Genomic DNA, 14553 nt, shown 5'->3' with positions numbered 1-14553 from the left:
AAGAAGGACTGGTAGGTGGAGTTGAGGATGTTTGCACAAGGAAACCCTTTGAAGCTCTTCTCTGGTCCTCCCCACTCTGGACCTGGTTCCCTCCCCTCCATAAAGCCATTAGCTTCTGGTGCCGGCCCTATCTCTGCTCCATCTCTCTTGGTTCCAGTCGGTGCATTCACAGACCTCCTGCCCTGAGGGACGGGGAGGATTTATGGGGGGTAGAGGGTAGAGGGGGAGGGGGCATCCTTTAGAGGAGGAGAGGTCTGTTAGGAAAGCAGGGTGTGGGGAGCTGTTAGTCGGCCGCGCTAGAGGCCGGATCATTTCCGAGCTGGCTCTGCATGACAAAGGGGAAGGAGCAAGTTTCTTCTTTGATCTGCCCCCTGCCGGCCCCACACACCTGCCTGTTGGTGCTCCCGCCCCAGCTGAGACCTCAAGAAGAAAAACCAAAAGGGGGTGGGGACCAGGCTGTGGCCCAGCTTCCCTGGATCCTGTTCAGGCCACCTTCCTCTCTTGGTGGCCCCAGGACAAAAATATCTCCTAGGCTGATGACGCGAAGCCCCTGCCGCCCCCTCCCGGAGAGCCCGGAGACCCAGGGCTGCGGGAGCTCCGCGGTGAGACGGGGTGGGGAGGGGGCTGGGAGCGCGCGCCAGGGTGTGCGCCCGCGTGTAGAGTTGGAGGTGTTAAGGGGTCCTGGGAAGAAGATTCATTGGAGATGTGGGGTCACGCCCTGGATGGAAGCTAAGGGGGAAACGAGGTGGGGGTGAGTGGGAGGAGGCGTGTTTTTACAGATCTGCTCTGGGTTCCAGAAGCAAGGATTTTCCGTTTGTTTCCAAGGGCTGGAGGAAAGGTGCTCTTTCCGGGATACAGGCACAGGCGTGAGTCACAAAAAGCATAGGCAAAGATGTGGGAAGCTCTGGAACTACAAGGGAAGGGGTTGTTGGTTCTGGAAGATGCGTCCTCGACACAGACCTTTGAGGCCAGGGCTGCAGACCAAGAGCTCACTGTTGGGGTCTGTGCTCCTGGCCGCCCCTGGAGGGCCACAGCGCAGAGGAGGGGAAGGAGGCCACCTAGGAAGAGACCACCTCACCCGACGGAGCTTCAGGGGCACATGGCACTTCTCAGAGAAGTTGCCCGGTGAAAGTGCAAAGTCCTCGCCCTTCTGTCTGCTCTGTTCCTGGTAAACAAGGGCTGGGATGTGGAGACTTCCTTGGAGTGAGAAGGGTACAGATTGGGAGGGAAGACTCCTATTTGGCTGTAGGCAAAGCCAACTCACCCACAGTTCTTAGTCCATGAAGGAGAGCTCTGGCTGGAGTGAGACGTACAGGGAGGAGTGGATGATGCCCTGGTTTCTCTGGGTGTTCTGGAAGGACAGGTGTGCGCGGCAGCAACCGAAGCATCTCCCTTGATGCTACCTGGAGCACGCTCTGTCCTGGAAATGACTTGTTTTCATTTCTCTCTTCTGGTTTCCCGGCTCATTGTTTCCTTTGGAATGAGGTCCTGGATAGGGTTCCCACAGTTTGGGGTAAGAGACACAAAAGCGCTCCCCTGGTGAGAAGAGTAGCAGTAGGAGATGGAGGATGGAAAGAGGCTGAATCTTTTTGTGGGGGGGAGCAGACCTTGACCTTAGACCCCCCCCAGCTCATCTTTGGTGCGCCCCCCCTCCTCCTCGCCCCCTGTCCTGCCTCATTGGCTGCATCTCCACATTGATTCTCCCTCCATTCTGTCTTCTCCAGGGAGCCCCATTTCGGAAGCCGACCACCCCTGGGGTCTTCCCAGGGCACTGGGGAGGGCGGAGGCCGAGGCCCACCATGCCCAGCCTGCTGCTGCTTGCCGCTGCTCTGCTGTCCAGCTGGGCCCAGCTTCCGGCCGAAGCCAGCTCCTGGTGGTGAGTGAGAGGGGCTGAGGCCCTTCTCTACAACCTACGCCTCCTTTGGTAATTAAATGTGGAGAAGAGTCACCGCGTGTTGTGATCATTCCTTTATTCGTAGGAATCCTAAGAACCACTTTTATCGCAGCAAAACTAGGACAGCCTTTTCTCTCATAAGCCCCGGAGGTAAAGGTTCAACGAGGATAAAGGATTAGTTCATTTGGTTTTTCCCTCTGATCCTGTCTGCTTTCCCTTTTCCGGACCTTCCTCCATCCCCATGGGTTGTTAGAAATAGCTCTTGCGTTGCTACTGGATCAATAAGAATATTGATTTCTTTTTTTCTGGTGGGGGCTAGGAAAGTAGAATTCCTTTTCTGTATGTCTGATGACCAGATGAGAGGTTGAGATCTCCATCTGCAGAACCGTTGTGTGGCTTTCTTTTGTGTTTTTAAGACTATTGTCATGGCCAAGTCAACCTGGAAATGGCTGGCCCTGCCCACGTATCTTGCCCGGTCTGGCCCCGCTCACATTTGTACTCAGCCAGACGGTGCATCTACAGTCTTCTCGTCTAACTGAACACTTCACTGTATCTGGTAGAGGATGAGCCAAAGCCAGAGCCCTGAACGGACAGAGCGGGTTGGGGGATTTGTGGGTGGGATACGGAGATGAGAACATTTAGACTGTGCTGTGACGTATGTGAATTGGCTTCTGTTTGCAAGGCATAAGGGCAGCCTCCTTGAAGGAATTTATTGCTTTCCATCACACACCCTGCGCTCGGGCTAAAGCAAATGAACCACCCGTACTCCCTGAATAAGTCATGCTCTCTCCCGTTGAGGTTTGGCTGTTTCTGTCCTCCGCCTGGAATGAATGTCCCCTGCCCTCTCTGTCCCCCTCCTCTGGCTGCCTCCCATTCTTTCAGACCCGCTTCGCAGCCTGGCCATTGCCTCACAGAATCTTTTCTCTGTCCGTAAGCGCTCTTTCTCTGCCTGATCACTGTGGACCCAGAAGCTCAAGTCTGGCTTTGGCCCTTGACATTGCCTGTGTCATCTGCATCCGTGCCTCGGTTTCCCTACAATGCCCTTTGAAGGCAGGACCTCTGTTTTAGGAATTTTCCTTTTCAAACCCTTAGCACGGTGCCTTGCACACCGAAAGGAAAGCACTTGCTAACTGGTGAATGAATGACTTCATGCTGCACACAGCATAGGCTCACCCCGTGGCCTTTTGTCCCCTTTCTGGATCTCCGCTGTAGGTCATTAGCTATGAACCCGGTGCAGAGACCTGAGATGTTTATCATCGGTGCCCAGCCCGTGTGCAGCCAGCTTCCTGGGCTCTCCCCTGGCCAGAGGAAGCTGTGCCAACTGTACCAGGAGCACATGGCCTACATTGGGGAGGGAGCCAAGACAGGCATCAAGGAGTGCCAGTACCAGTTCCGGCAGCGGCGGTGGAACTGTAGCACGGTGGACAACGCGTCTGTCTTCGGGAGAGTCATGCAGATAGGTAAGAGCCCACCGATGCATGGCCGGCTAGAGCAGCCGGCCCCACTCCCAGGCCTGGCACGGAGAGCCCTCGTGCGTGTCTAGGTGGGCTCTCCGAGGCTTGGAGCGGTGTGCAAGGGGAGGGGGAGATGCACACAAGGAGCAGACTCTCAGACGCCTGCGCCACCCAGCTAGCGCTCGCCATACCCTCCGCTCCCAGCTTCACCCCTTCTGAGGGCAGTCAGCGGGCGACTCCCTCCGGGAAGGTGGCCGGGAAGGTGGCCGAACTGCGGAGCTGGGTCTGAGTGGATTCATGGACATGCCTTTGTCTCAGCACGGGGCGGGGTGGAGGGGAGGGGGTTTGACAGCATTGGGTAGAAAACCGAAAATCGCGTCCCTGAAAGTCTAGATGACTTTTGCTTCTGCCGCTTGGACCTTGAGAGAGAGAGAGAGAGGTAGAAACTTTGGGCCAAATTGGTGATAGCTGTCACTCACCTGACCCAGATCCAGTCCTGGCTTTTTCATTCCAAAGGGATGTGTGTGAATGTGGGGGAAGGGGAAAGACCCATAAGAAAGATGAGAGGCCACCTCTTCCTGGATTCCTGTCCCTTCCCCTATCCCCTGCTCTCGGATTCTCTGGCTGCACTATTGCTTAGATGGAGGTGTGATCTGGGGTCTAATTGTTTTAGGTCCTTTTGAAATGCAATCCTCCCCTCCCTGGCAAGAAATTGAGAAATCCGGCCCTATTTTACTGGGTCTGATCCCCAGGGCCATAGAAGGAAGGTGTTAGGGCACTGTATTCTCCTGTCTCCCATTCTCCAAAAGTATTTCCCCTCCAAGGATGGAAGGCATTTGGGAGTTACCTGAGGCCGAGTTTTTCCTGGAGAACGATTTTAGCAGCAAGCAGGGTATGAGGAAGGCCCCTTACCTCCTGACCTCTTTCCCCTACCCATATTGACAAGTGAGGACCAGGGGAAAGTATGCTTTGAATCTTGCTGCCCTCGTCCTTCCTTTAGTATCAACTCAAGGTCTAGACAAGGAGTGTTCCTGCCACAGTCTTATTGGGCAGCTTCCCTAAAAGAATGGACTTGGAGTTAAGTGGGCATCGTTCATAATTTATTGATTCTTCTCAAATACACTTAGTATCTGGTAAAGTCTTAGCAGCACTCCCTGTGCTGGGTTCTGGGTGAGAAGAACAGGAGGACCCCAGGTGTAGAGAGAGGCATCCACAAATGACTTTCAGGGAACTAATGTCCCTTTGGGACCTAATGCGTGCCTGACGTGGGCTAGATTCTTTTCGTGTGTAATTTTGTTTGAATGAGGGACAAAAAGTGAGCTTTACTTGAGGAAAGGAAGGAATTAGCAGGAATGGAAATGCCACTGGCTTGGGGGAATGACTTGAGCAAGCCCACCCTCCCATCCTCTCTGGACCCTATTCTGTTAAGAACGGAACCCTCTGCTTGCCTTATTTTCACAGTTTCTTTTTGTAGCTTCCCTGAAGACTTATGCTACCTGGGAAGCTGTCCTCCATTCATACCCTGGGGCCCAGAGTGGCTCCTGGGGAATCCTCGCTCTCAGCTCTCTTGTCTATACCTGACTTCGAGGAAAGTCCTGCCTTCTTTGAAGCTGCTGCAAGAGTCCACCACCAGAGGGCAGCAGAGCAGCTTGGAAGGAGGCAGTGGCCCTTCGCCCAGCCTTGGTCAGGGGCGCATGGGGGCACCTTCCTCGTAGTTGGGTGGAACTTCTGTGGAACAGAGAGAGGGCAGGCTCCTGTCCTGCTGTCTCCTTGGAGGGGGAAGATGCTAGGTCTCTCTAGCAGCTCCATGACTGTGGGTTTATTAGCCTTTATCCTTGAGATGGTTTGAGTTTCCACTCTGAGTTGTTTCACATGTAGGGAAGGAAAGCACTTGCTAAATGTGTGGAGTGAATGACTTCATGACCTCCCACCTTGCTTGTGCATTCTGAAGCCTTTTGTTATGTTTTGCTGGCTGAGAGTAGCACCCGGAGTCTGTACTTACCAGAGGACCCAGTTGCTCTCCAGGAAAGCAGAGCTGCCCACCCTCTGTGCCTAACCCTCGGTGCCCCCAACCAAACACAGCAGAGCTTTTGGAGGAAGAGCTAACCCTCCTGAGGACAGCTTGGGATCCGAACCCATTACGATAGGCCAGGACTGTCAAAGCGTATAGTGTCTGCAGCATTATGCTCAGACGCAGGCACATTATTTTGAAAGGCAGTTCTGAGAAGCATGTTTGCTAAAGAACTGAGGAAGAAAATCAGACATATGGAGGCTGGAAAAGACAAAACATAAAAGGCCTATCAGTTGTTTTCAAATGCTGAAAGGCTGTCAAATGGGAAGGGGTTAGACAGCCGACCAGCGTGGAAGTTACTGGGAGGCATTTTTCAACTTACTGTGAGAAGGAACGTTCTGGTGATTACAGTCATTAAAAGATGATGGGCTGGGTTGCCTTGAAAACCCCGCCCCGCTTCCCTGAGGAATGCCAAAAAGGAAGAGTCACAGTGGGTGGGATGCAGATAGGGGCTCCTCCCTATCCCAGGTCAGGGGTCAGGGGTCTGAGACTTCTCAGGAAGACCTCTCAGGCATGACTCCCTCGCAGAGGGCAAGAGGCCCTTCTCCCTGCAAGCCTGTTGGTCACCCTGGCATCCTGCTTGCTCATTCTCCCAGTCTGACTGCCCTTGATTAGATAGAGCCCTGGTCTCTGGCAGTGGGTCAGCACTGACTAAGATGTCAGTCCTGCTGAATCATGGGTGTGACTTCCCGCCTCATCTGGGTTCTTCTGGTCCTGCTCCTAGTCCACATCTGACCAGAAGCTGACCCCTGGTTCCTTGAGAAAAACTGACTTGCCCAGTCTGGTCTGGTTGCAAGCTTGACCGTGTCCTGGCTAGACAATCACGAAGGAGGACAGAGTGGGAAATCACTCTAGACCTATTGAGGATTGTAGACTGCGTCCGTCTCCACCTGCCAAGACAGGATTAGGGGATGTCTGCTTCTTTTTTTCCCCCCCAAAGATTTTATTTATTTATTTGAGAGAGAGAGAGCAAGCGTGAGAGAGCGAGAGAGAGCACAAGCAGGGAGGAGGGGTAGAGGGAGAAGCAGACTCCCTGCCAGGCAGAGAGCCTGATGTGTGGCTCCATCCCAGGACCCTGGAATCATGACCTGAGCTGAAGGCAGCCGCTTAACTGACTGAGCCACCCTGGCGTCCCCTCAGGGTGATTTGCATTTCCCTGGTGGCTGAGTATTATTTTTTATAAACATTTTTATGGAAGTGGAACGTGCATAATAGGAGTTTTTCAGTGGTTCACTACAGCAATAGAGAGGAACACAGTTCAGAGTGTCTACTGGAAGTGACCTGGACATTCGGAGAGACCATGCTGAGTGTCCCGGAGATGTGGTTCCCTGGTGCTCTCAAGCTGGGAGGCAGCGTGGATCCTGTGGAAGACAGAGGGAAACAGCGTGGATGATTCTGGATATTGTAATTCCGGCTCACTTCTCCTCCCAGTCTCTGCCACTGTCTAGCTTAGATAATGGCAACAATAAAAAAGACAGGTGTGTGGCCCATCGAGTGGTGAGAAATTGGCAGCGGTGAGGGAGAGGGTTTTGCTAGGATACAGAGTCCCGTCGGTCCCATGATTTCTACTCCCGCTCGTTCTGTTCGTCCCACATGTCCCATAAACTGCTTAATGCCCGCTCTCCCCTCCATTTAGATCTGCCTCCTCAGCATCTACTGGCCATGTGCCCTTCCCTGGGGTGGATGTCGGTGTGGGCCAGGGCTAGAGGGATGCATTCTAGTCTGTGTGTTCACTGGGTAGAGGAAGCAAATTTCTGCTCATTATCAAGAGACGCTTCTAACCGTTAGAGCCAGGGAAGTGGAGGGTGCTCCTCCTGACGTCGTTTCCCCTCCTGGGAGCGTTACAGGCCAGGCGGTGGTGCTGGGTCCGGGAGAGGCCGACGGAAGGAAAGGGCCCCCATCGGGAGCTGGCATCCCTCACCCCCTCTCCCACCTTCTCTTGCAGGGAGCCGGGAGACCGCCTTCACCTACGCGGTGAGCGCCGCGGGGGTGGTGAACGCCATCAGCCGGGCTTGCCGGGAGGGGGAGCTGTCCACGTGCGGCTGCAGCCGGACGGCGCGGCCCAAGGACCTTCCCCGGGACTGGCTGTGGGGCGGCTGCGGGGACAACGTGGAGTACGGCTACCGCTTTGCTAAGGAGTTCGTGGATGCCCGCGAGCGGGAGAAGAACTTTGCCAAGGGGTCGGAGGAGCAGGGGCGAGTGCTCATGAACCTGCAGAACAACGAGGCGGGGCGGAGGGTAAGCTGGAGCTCCCGCACCTCCGCGCACGGACCTCCGCACGCGCGGCGTGGGCTACCCAGCCGTTCCTGGGCCGCGGCTGGGCCGCGAGGAAGGGGGTCGTCCTGACCACGGGGATTCTTACCTACAGGGGCCGACCTAGATGTTCGCGGTGCCAACCTGATCCATTTCACGAGGCTCCATTCCCCAACTGGGCACGTGCGATTGTCATTTTTATAAACCTTGTTTATAGGGATAGGACAGCTGTCCCTAGAACACTTAGCGCAGCCCTGTCATCAGGATTCCAGACGCTCGAAGTAGAGTTCTTTTTTTTTTTTTTTAAAGATTTTATTTATTTATTTGACAGGGAGCACAAGCAGAGGGAGAGGGAGAAGCAGGCTCCCTGACGAGCTGGGAGCCCAAGGTGGGGCTCGATCCCAAGACCCTGGGATTATGACCTAGCGTAGGGCTTATGATTTGTGAGAGGTGCAGGTGACTTTTAGGAGCTGCTGTCATGCACATCCAGAGGCCCGATCCACAAGTGCATGTCGGTGCAAGTGGCAGACACACTTCTACACCCAGAGCGCCGTGCAGGAGCCGAGTGGGAGAGAGAACCGTCTTTTGAAGGCTGTCTCACCAATCTCACGTGAGATGTGACTGTTTGTGACTGTTGAGTTTCAGTAGACACTCAAATGTGGGTTTTGAGGTGAGAGTGGTTTACTGCACGCGCAGAGCATACCTGGCCAACGGCTCTAGGCTTCCTTGATGGTGTGGCGGAGGGCGCGTGCCTTCTCTGACTGCACCTGGCTCGTGGGGACCTCACCTCGGAGCACAGGCTCCGTCTCCACTTCCCTTTGCTGCTCCTGACATGGTCGGCCTCTGCCTCGGGAAACGGAGGGCTCGCTCAGGCAGAAGCTCTGCTTGCTGCTGGTTCTGGGTTATCACGTGTGGAGGGGAGTGTGGGGGTGCATCAGGGTCCCCCTTATAGAGAAGCATGAGGTCTGAGTGCTGGGTGGGAGGAGTGGCTCCAGGCACAGGGCCGGGGGGGGGGGACCACAGACTTCTTTCTGGGTGTGTTTTCTGCATCCGGGTCTGTGTCGAGGCAGCTGGCTCAGGGGCCCAAGCAAGATACTGTCATGAGACCAAAGATGAACCAATGAAACAATGGGGCTAGCAGTTTCTTGAAATCAATTCAGAAAGTTAATGTCGGTTCCTTGGTGATTCAGTAACAGGATATGGATATATTTCTAAAGTATTTACCAATTTAAAAGATTGACTCATGTTCACAGGAGCATGTATCAAATCAATGGAACTGAAATGGCTTTTCTATGAACCGGGGTCTGTGATGTCGGCTCGGTGGAACATGGTAGGCTGGTGTAAAGTTAGTCTCGTCTAGCGTGCGACGTCACGTTGGGATTAGAGATGGATTTGCCCAGTGTCTTCCTTTCAGAACTGCTATGCAGAGGCTAGGTGTGGGTGTGAGGGGCACTGTTAATTGGTGGCAGTGTTGGGAGTTCTGGTCGTTGCTCTGGTTCAAACCAGGCCACAGAGAACAGCGCTGCCTTGGATGACCTTCCATGCTGTGGGCATCTGGGGGCCACCTCTGTCCCCCAGGACGTCCTCCTTCCGCTCTGCTTGGTAGTCTGCTTGCCAGTCTTTGGGGATCTAACCATGAGAGACTGGTTAAAAAAAAAAAAAAAGGTTAAGACCTTCACTTTATCTCCCAAATGCCCAAATTCTATCCATTTTTTAAGATCCCAGTTCAAATACTACCTATTCCTTAAGATCTCCCTCATCCCCCATCATTGGTGGTTTCTGTGCATCTGAACTGCGGTAGGTTCTTTGCTACCTTTTGAGGTCTGGCCTACGTCTCCTCCTCCCACTGGCTGGAGCTTCCTGAGCACAGGGATTTCGTCTATAGCTCCTTGCAACACTCTCGCTGTCCTTTACGCGGGTGGGTGGGCGCATGCGAATCAGAGCAAAGTTCCCATAGGAAGAGGTCAAATTCATGGAAGGCTGTTTCCTGTCTCTGCTCTGAGCTATCCTTGGGGCATTGCGGCAGACGCTGAGGTGACTAGGCATTCCTCCTAATCTGGGCTCCCTTTCAGTCACAGTCTTGACCCCACTTCTTCTGGCTCCTCATTTTATTGCCCTTAATTGTTTGTTTGTTTGTTCTGGCTCTTATCTTGGCCAACCTTCCTTCCATCTGCCTTGTTTCTCACTTACACACCTTCCTTGTCTTCCTCTGTCTGTCTCCCTGCCTTTGGGCCCCCTTCCCCCAGTCTCCACGCCTCTTCCACAGCCTTTATCTCTCCCTCTGCTTCTGTCTGCGCCAGGTTGGGAATTCCTGTCCCTCTCTATTTTTTACCCCCTCTCCAAGGAGCAGGCCTCCACCATCAATCACCATCTGAGGCCAAAGGTATTCACCTCCCACCTCTTCACACCTACACAAAAAAATTCCTTGAGAAAGACTAAAATGGTGGCAGGAATTGAAAATTCCCTGGATTTGTATTTTACAACCAGTTCAAGACTTTATTTTTAAGTCATCTCTACACCCAGCATGAGGCTCAGACGCCCAACCCTGAGCTCAAGAGTTGCACGCTTCACCGTCTGAGCCAGCCAGGCGCCCCAACCGATTTTTTTTTTAATAGAATATCTAGGACCTGACATCTTGGCCACAGAGTAAATCTGGGGCATACTTTGCAGGAAATTTCTCTTGGCCTTTGTGAGTCTCTAGCAACCCCATTTTAGACATTGATGGCCAGAGAGGTGGGTTGATACTGCCTTGTCACTCAAGGGCTTAAGTATTTTCTAGATAAAAGCTGCTTAATCCTCCTGACATTCCTATCAGTTACCAAGCTCAGTCACACCGTTAGACGGTACAGAAGAGGGACTTAGGGCTTTGCCAGGAGGCAAGATGTAGAACTAAGAAAATGTTTTAAAAATCAGCTTTTATTGCTTTTCCAGTTAGCAGGGAAGGCTAAAATTGAGATTTTTTTTTTCTCCTTCTCCTGTCAGAAGAGCTTCTATATATCATCAATAGTAAAATAGTTAAGAATACAACTATTACGGCGTCTTTCTTCATAGAGGAGGGGTGGAATGAATGTCTCCATAGTAAAGATCCGTGACACACTTTCCTCTCGCATTTGTTCTTACTCTGTGCAGTCTTCTTCAGCTCTCCTTCCTCAAATCTCCCTAAGTGTTGGCTCCCAGGAGAGATGCTTATCCTGTCCCCTTGGTCACTTAGTGGCAGGGTACACAGTTTTAGACCCTTAATGTTTCCTGCTTCCAGCAGCGCCAGATGCCTGGCCTCCCTCTCCAAACCAAGGACCATTTCCAGAGGAATGTCAGGCCCCAGCTCAGACGGGGGGATTTGTGCCAGAAGAGGGTAATTGCAGACCCCGTCTTTGAAGTGCCTGTTGGAATGGGGTGTTGGTTCCTTTATGCCCTGGGCCTGGAGCTGCCAGCCCAGTGCTGGTGCCTTTAACCTTGGGGAGGAGCCTTCTTCCTTCTCTACACTAAGCCGTTTTTAAGCCCCAAGATTGGAGTGCAAAAGTGCTAGTCATTCTGACTCCCTTCTGGGTGGCCCTGAAGAGATTACTGAGCCTCTCTAGAGCTTCAATTTCTCCACCACAGAATAGTAGGGATAAGTCCACACCAGGAAAAAATAAAAAATAAAAAAAACCAGGGAGAGTTTTGACAATAGTAATACGAGCTGATGATGGTGAAGCTATTTCTTGCACCTGCAGTGGTGTCGGCATGGCACTGAATAAAGACACAATCTGGGGACTCTTGAAAAGAAATCTGAGAGAAACCCTTGAAAAATGAGTCCCGACTCAGTCGGTGACAATGGCTGTGGCATAAGAAAACGTTCTGCAGCGGGCTTGCATTTTTATCTTGCCATCTGTACGCCTGGGCTGGCTGCCAGGGCCGTTGGACACAATGCATCAGGATGCTTTCATTGAAAAGCACTTTGTAAGCAGCATTCTGGTCGACTCTTGCTTTTTAAAATTTTGATTTGGGATAACCCAAGTTCAGACCCACTGCACATTGTGGTTCAGTGGCTTCGGGATGGATTTGTTTTCAGATGAATCACCCCTGTCGGTGGGCCCAGCGACCCGCTCTTGCCTGCCCAGGGCCCCACCCTCTTCCTCCCCACTCCGCCACTCCAGGGGTGTCTGGGGTGCAAGAAAATGGTCTTGTTCGCAAGTACCGTGTGGTTTGTGGTGAGGCCCCTATGACTCCGTGAACTTAATGACCAAATGTTAACACAGAAAAGGGGGCTGTTTAGTTCTTAGGGGATTTGGTGGAGTCATGGAGAGCTTTTGGCAAACCAGGGCTATGCCAGCAGTTTCTGTCGCACGCTGGTAATATGATTGGGTTTTTTGTTTTGTTTTCTTTTTTGTTTTCCAGCTGTACTCCATCTCATGCAAAAGCTGGACATGGTTTGTTGGTATTTGTTTGAGACTTTGGTCAAGATAGAAATAGCCTCTTTTTTCCTGATTGTAAAGATGACATGGGTTATCATAACAAGTTTCAAGTAATAAGAAACGGACAAAGTAGGAAGGGCAAGGGCACCAAATGCCATCGTCCTTGGAGCCGATCAGATATGCACATTGAGTCCCCAGTGTTTTTCCTTTTTTTTTCTTTCTTTTTGTTTTTAAGATTTTATTTATTTATTTAGAGAGAGAGCAAGCACACAAGCAGGGGGAGCAGCAGGCAGAGGGAGAAACAGGTTCCCTGCTCTGAGGGATGTGGGACTCGATCCCAGGACTCTGGCATCATGACCTGAGCCGAAGGTGACCCTTAACCGACTGAGCCACCCAGGCGCCCCTTCCCAGTGTTTTTTATGTGGTGCTCCTTTTATCTGCTTTCAATGTGGGTAACTGAGCTTCCTGGAAAGATCCTTCTGTACCTTTGAAAAACGACTCCCCCCCTTAGCCCTCTTCCGTGTTTGGCCTCTGGCGCCCCCAGCCTCCCTCCTGACGGCCCCGCGGGGCGCTCCCTCTGATCGCCCTCTCTCTCCTCCCCTCAGGCGGTGTACAAGATGGCGGACGTGGCCTGCAAATGCCACGGCGTCTCGGGGTCCTGCAGCCTCAAGACGTGCTGGCTGCAGCTGGCCGAGTTCCGCAAGGTGGGGGACCAGCTGAAGGAGAAGTACGACAGCGCGGCCGCCATGCGCATCACCCGCAAGGGCAAGCTGGAGCTGGTCAACAGCCGCTTCAACCAGCCCACCCCGGAGGACCTGGTCTACGTGGACCCCAGCCCGGACTACTGCCTGCGCAACGAGACCACCGGCTCGCTGGGCACGCAGGGCCGCCTGTGCAACAAGACGTCAGAGGGCATGGACGGCTGCGAGCTCATGTGCTGCGGCCGCGGCTACGACCAGTTCAAGAGTGTGCAGGTGGAGCGCTGCCACTGCAAATTCCACTGGTGCTGCTACGTCAAGTGCAAGAAGTGCACGGAGATCGTCGACCAGTACGTCTGTAAATAGCCGGGGGTCCGCTCGTCTGGCCTGCTCTCCGCTCCGCCTCACAAAGTTTATATTATATAAATCTATATAAATCTATTTTATATTTGTATAAATAAAGGGATGGATGGTAAATAATTAAAAGAAGAAAATGGAAAGGAAAAGCTTATTTAAGAGACGCTGGAGATCTTGGAGGATTGCGCTGTCCTGGTTCTCTGCTCCCCGCGGGTGAGGGACCAGGGGCTTTCCCCCCCTCCCTCTGGCGGGGACCCTCAGGATGGAGGGGCTTGGGGCTATTCACTGTCTATCCACCGTGGCCTTGAGGAGACAAGTGGCGGTTAGGTGGAGAAGATGATTCTGTCTGGAAGTCTGGAGTGTAGCGGCTGGATGACTGCCCCTGACCCTGTCATTAGGCCAGGAGGCCCTGTGCAAGGTGGCAGGAACTCAGCTTACACCATCCCGTATTCAGGATCTTGTCCAGAATACTGATTGGTTCCGGAAGAGGCCCGGTGCTTTCTTACCCTTTCACTCATGTGCACCCTGGCAGAATCCACAGTTACAGGAATGAGCAGAGGTCCAATGTCATCTCTGACAGGTGACCACAAAGGGACCTGCGCCTCCACAGACTCCCAGGCCTGTCTGTCCAGAGAGAATTACTCTCCCTCCACAGTTCACTAGGTCCTGCCCCCGGTTCCCTGCACCAAGGGGAATGGGGGTCAATTGGCCCGACACGTTAGGAGAGAGATGAGCTGAATGGTTGTGCCTGAGCCGCAGAGAGCCAGGAGCGTAACTGGACCGAGCGAACGTTGCACTGTGCTCCCACAGGGAGAGGAAACGGGATGCTGCTGCTGTCACTTCCTCCACTACGGGGTGGGGGGGGGTGTGCCCCGAGCGACGGGATGTGCAGCCAGGTCAGGCTCGGCTGGCCTGGCGCGCTCTTTTCATCTCTGCCTCAGATGTACAGTTTCTCTCTGACATTAAATACCCTTCCCTGGAGTGTCTCTCCCTTTCCTTCTTTGGACACACGATTATCTTTCATGAGTCTCCTTTTCTTTTTGATCTGATCCTTAGAACCCTGCTACCTGGCGCACGTGTGGAGGAGGGTAAGGAAATGGAAACTTTTCAGGCCTCTAGTCTGGTGGTTGAAGACAGAGACAGAATATTATGAGAATTAAATAAGGTAAAGCATTTAAGCACTCTCCCCAAGGGCCAGCACAAAGTTAAATACTCGTAAATGTTAGCTATTACCATTACTATTACAAACAAAGGAATTCAGAGATTTCAGTTCAAACCTCATGGCGACCTCTCCTTCTTCTCCCACCCTACAGCCCGCCTGGTCACCCCTGGTTTGTTCACTGGGTCCTTGGTAAAGCACAGGTGGTGGGGACACTCTCTGCAGGCTTCTCTGTGTTGCCATGTCCAGTCTCAGACTCCAGAATCTGGAGCC

The 14553-nt window shown here is 52.9% G+C and overlaps 1 protein-coding gene across 2 annotated transcripts; it reads left to right on the top strand.

Moving 5' to 3' along the window:
- Positions 1 to 314: 314 nt before the first annotated feature.
- WNT5B (Wnt family member 5B) lies at positions 315 to 14277 on the top strand. Of its 2 annotated transcripts, XM_087855507.1 has the most exons (5): positions 315 to 602; positions 1725 to 1876; positions 3107 to 3354; positions 7365 to 7657; positions 12672 to 14277. In XM_087855507.1, exons 1-5 carry the CDS (start codon positions 330 to 332, stop codon positions 13128 to 13130), a joined length of 1425 nt encoding a protein of 474 aa, XP_087711633.1. In that variant the 5' UTR covers positions 315 to 329; the 3' UTR covers positions 13131 to 14277. The 2 variants fall into 2 exon arrangements, with proteins under 2 accessions (XP_087711633.1, XP_045631408.1); XM_045775452.2 differs by lacking the exon at positions 315 to 602.
- The last annotated feature ends 276 nt before the right edge of the window (positions 14278 to 14553 follow it).

The sequence above is a fragment of the Ursus americanus genome, chromosome 25, assembly GCF_024610735.1.
Source record: "Ursus americanus isolate L20-20 chromosome 25, mUrsAme1.1.p, whole genome shotgun sequence".
In the NCBI taxonomy this organism is placed as follows: domain Eukaryota; kingdom Metazoa; phylum Chordata; class Mammalia; order Carnivora; family Ursidae; genus Ursus; species Ursus americanus.
The sequence above is the reverse complement of the archived record's forward strand: the minus strand, read 5'-3'. Positions and strand labels throughout refer to the sequence as shown.

Coding starts and splice junctions, on each gene's coding strand:
- WNT5B (XM_087855507.1), top strand. CDS start 330: ATGACAAAGGGGAAGGAGCAAGTTTCTTCTTTGATCTGCCCCCTGCCG. Junction 1,877..3,106: donor GCCGAAGCCAGCTCCTGGTG/GTGAGTGAGAGG, acceptor TCTCCGCTGTAG/GTCATTAGCTATGAACCCGG. Junction 3,355..7,364: donor CGGGAGAGTCATGCAGATAG/GTAAGAGCCCAC, acceptor CTTCTCTTGCAG/GGAGCCGGGAGACCGCCTTC.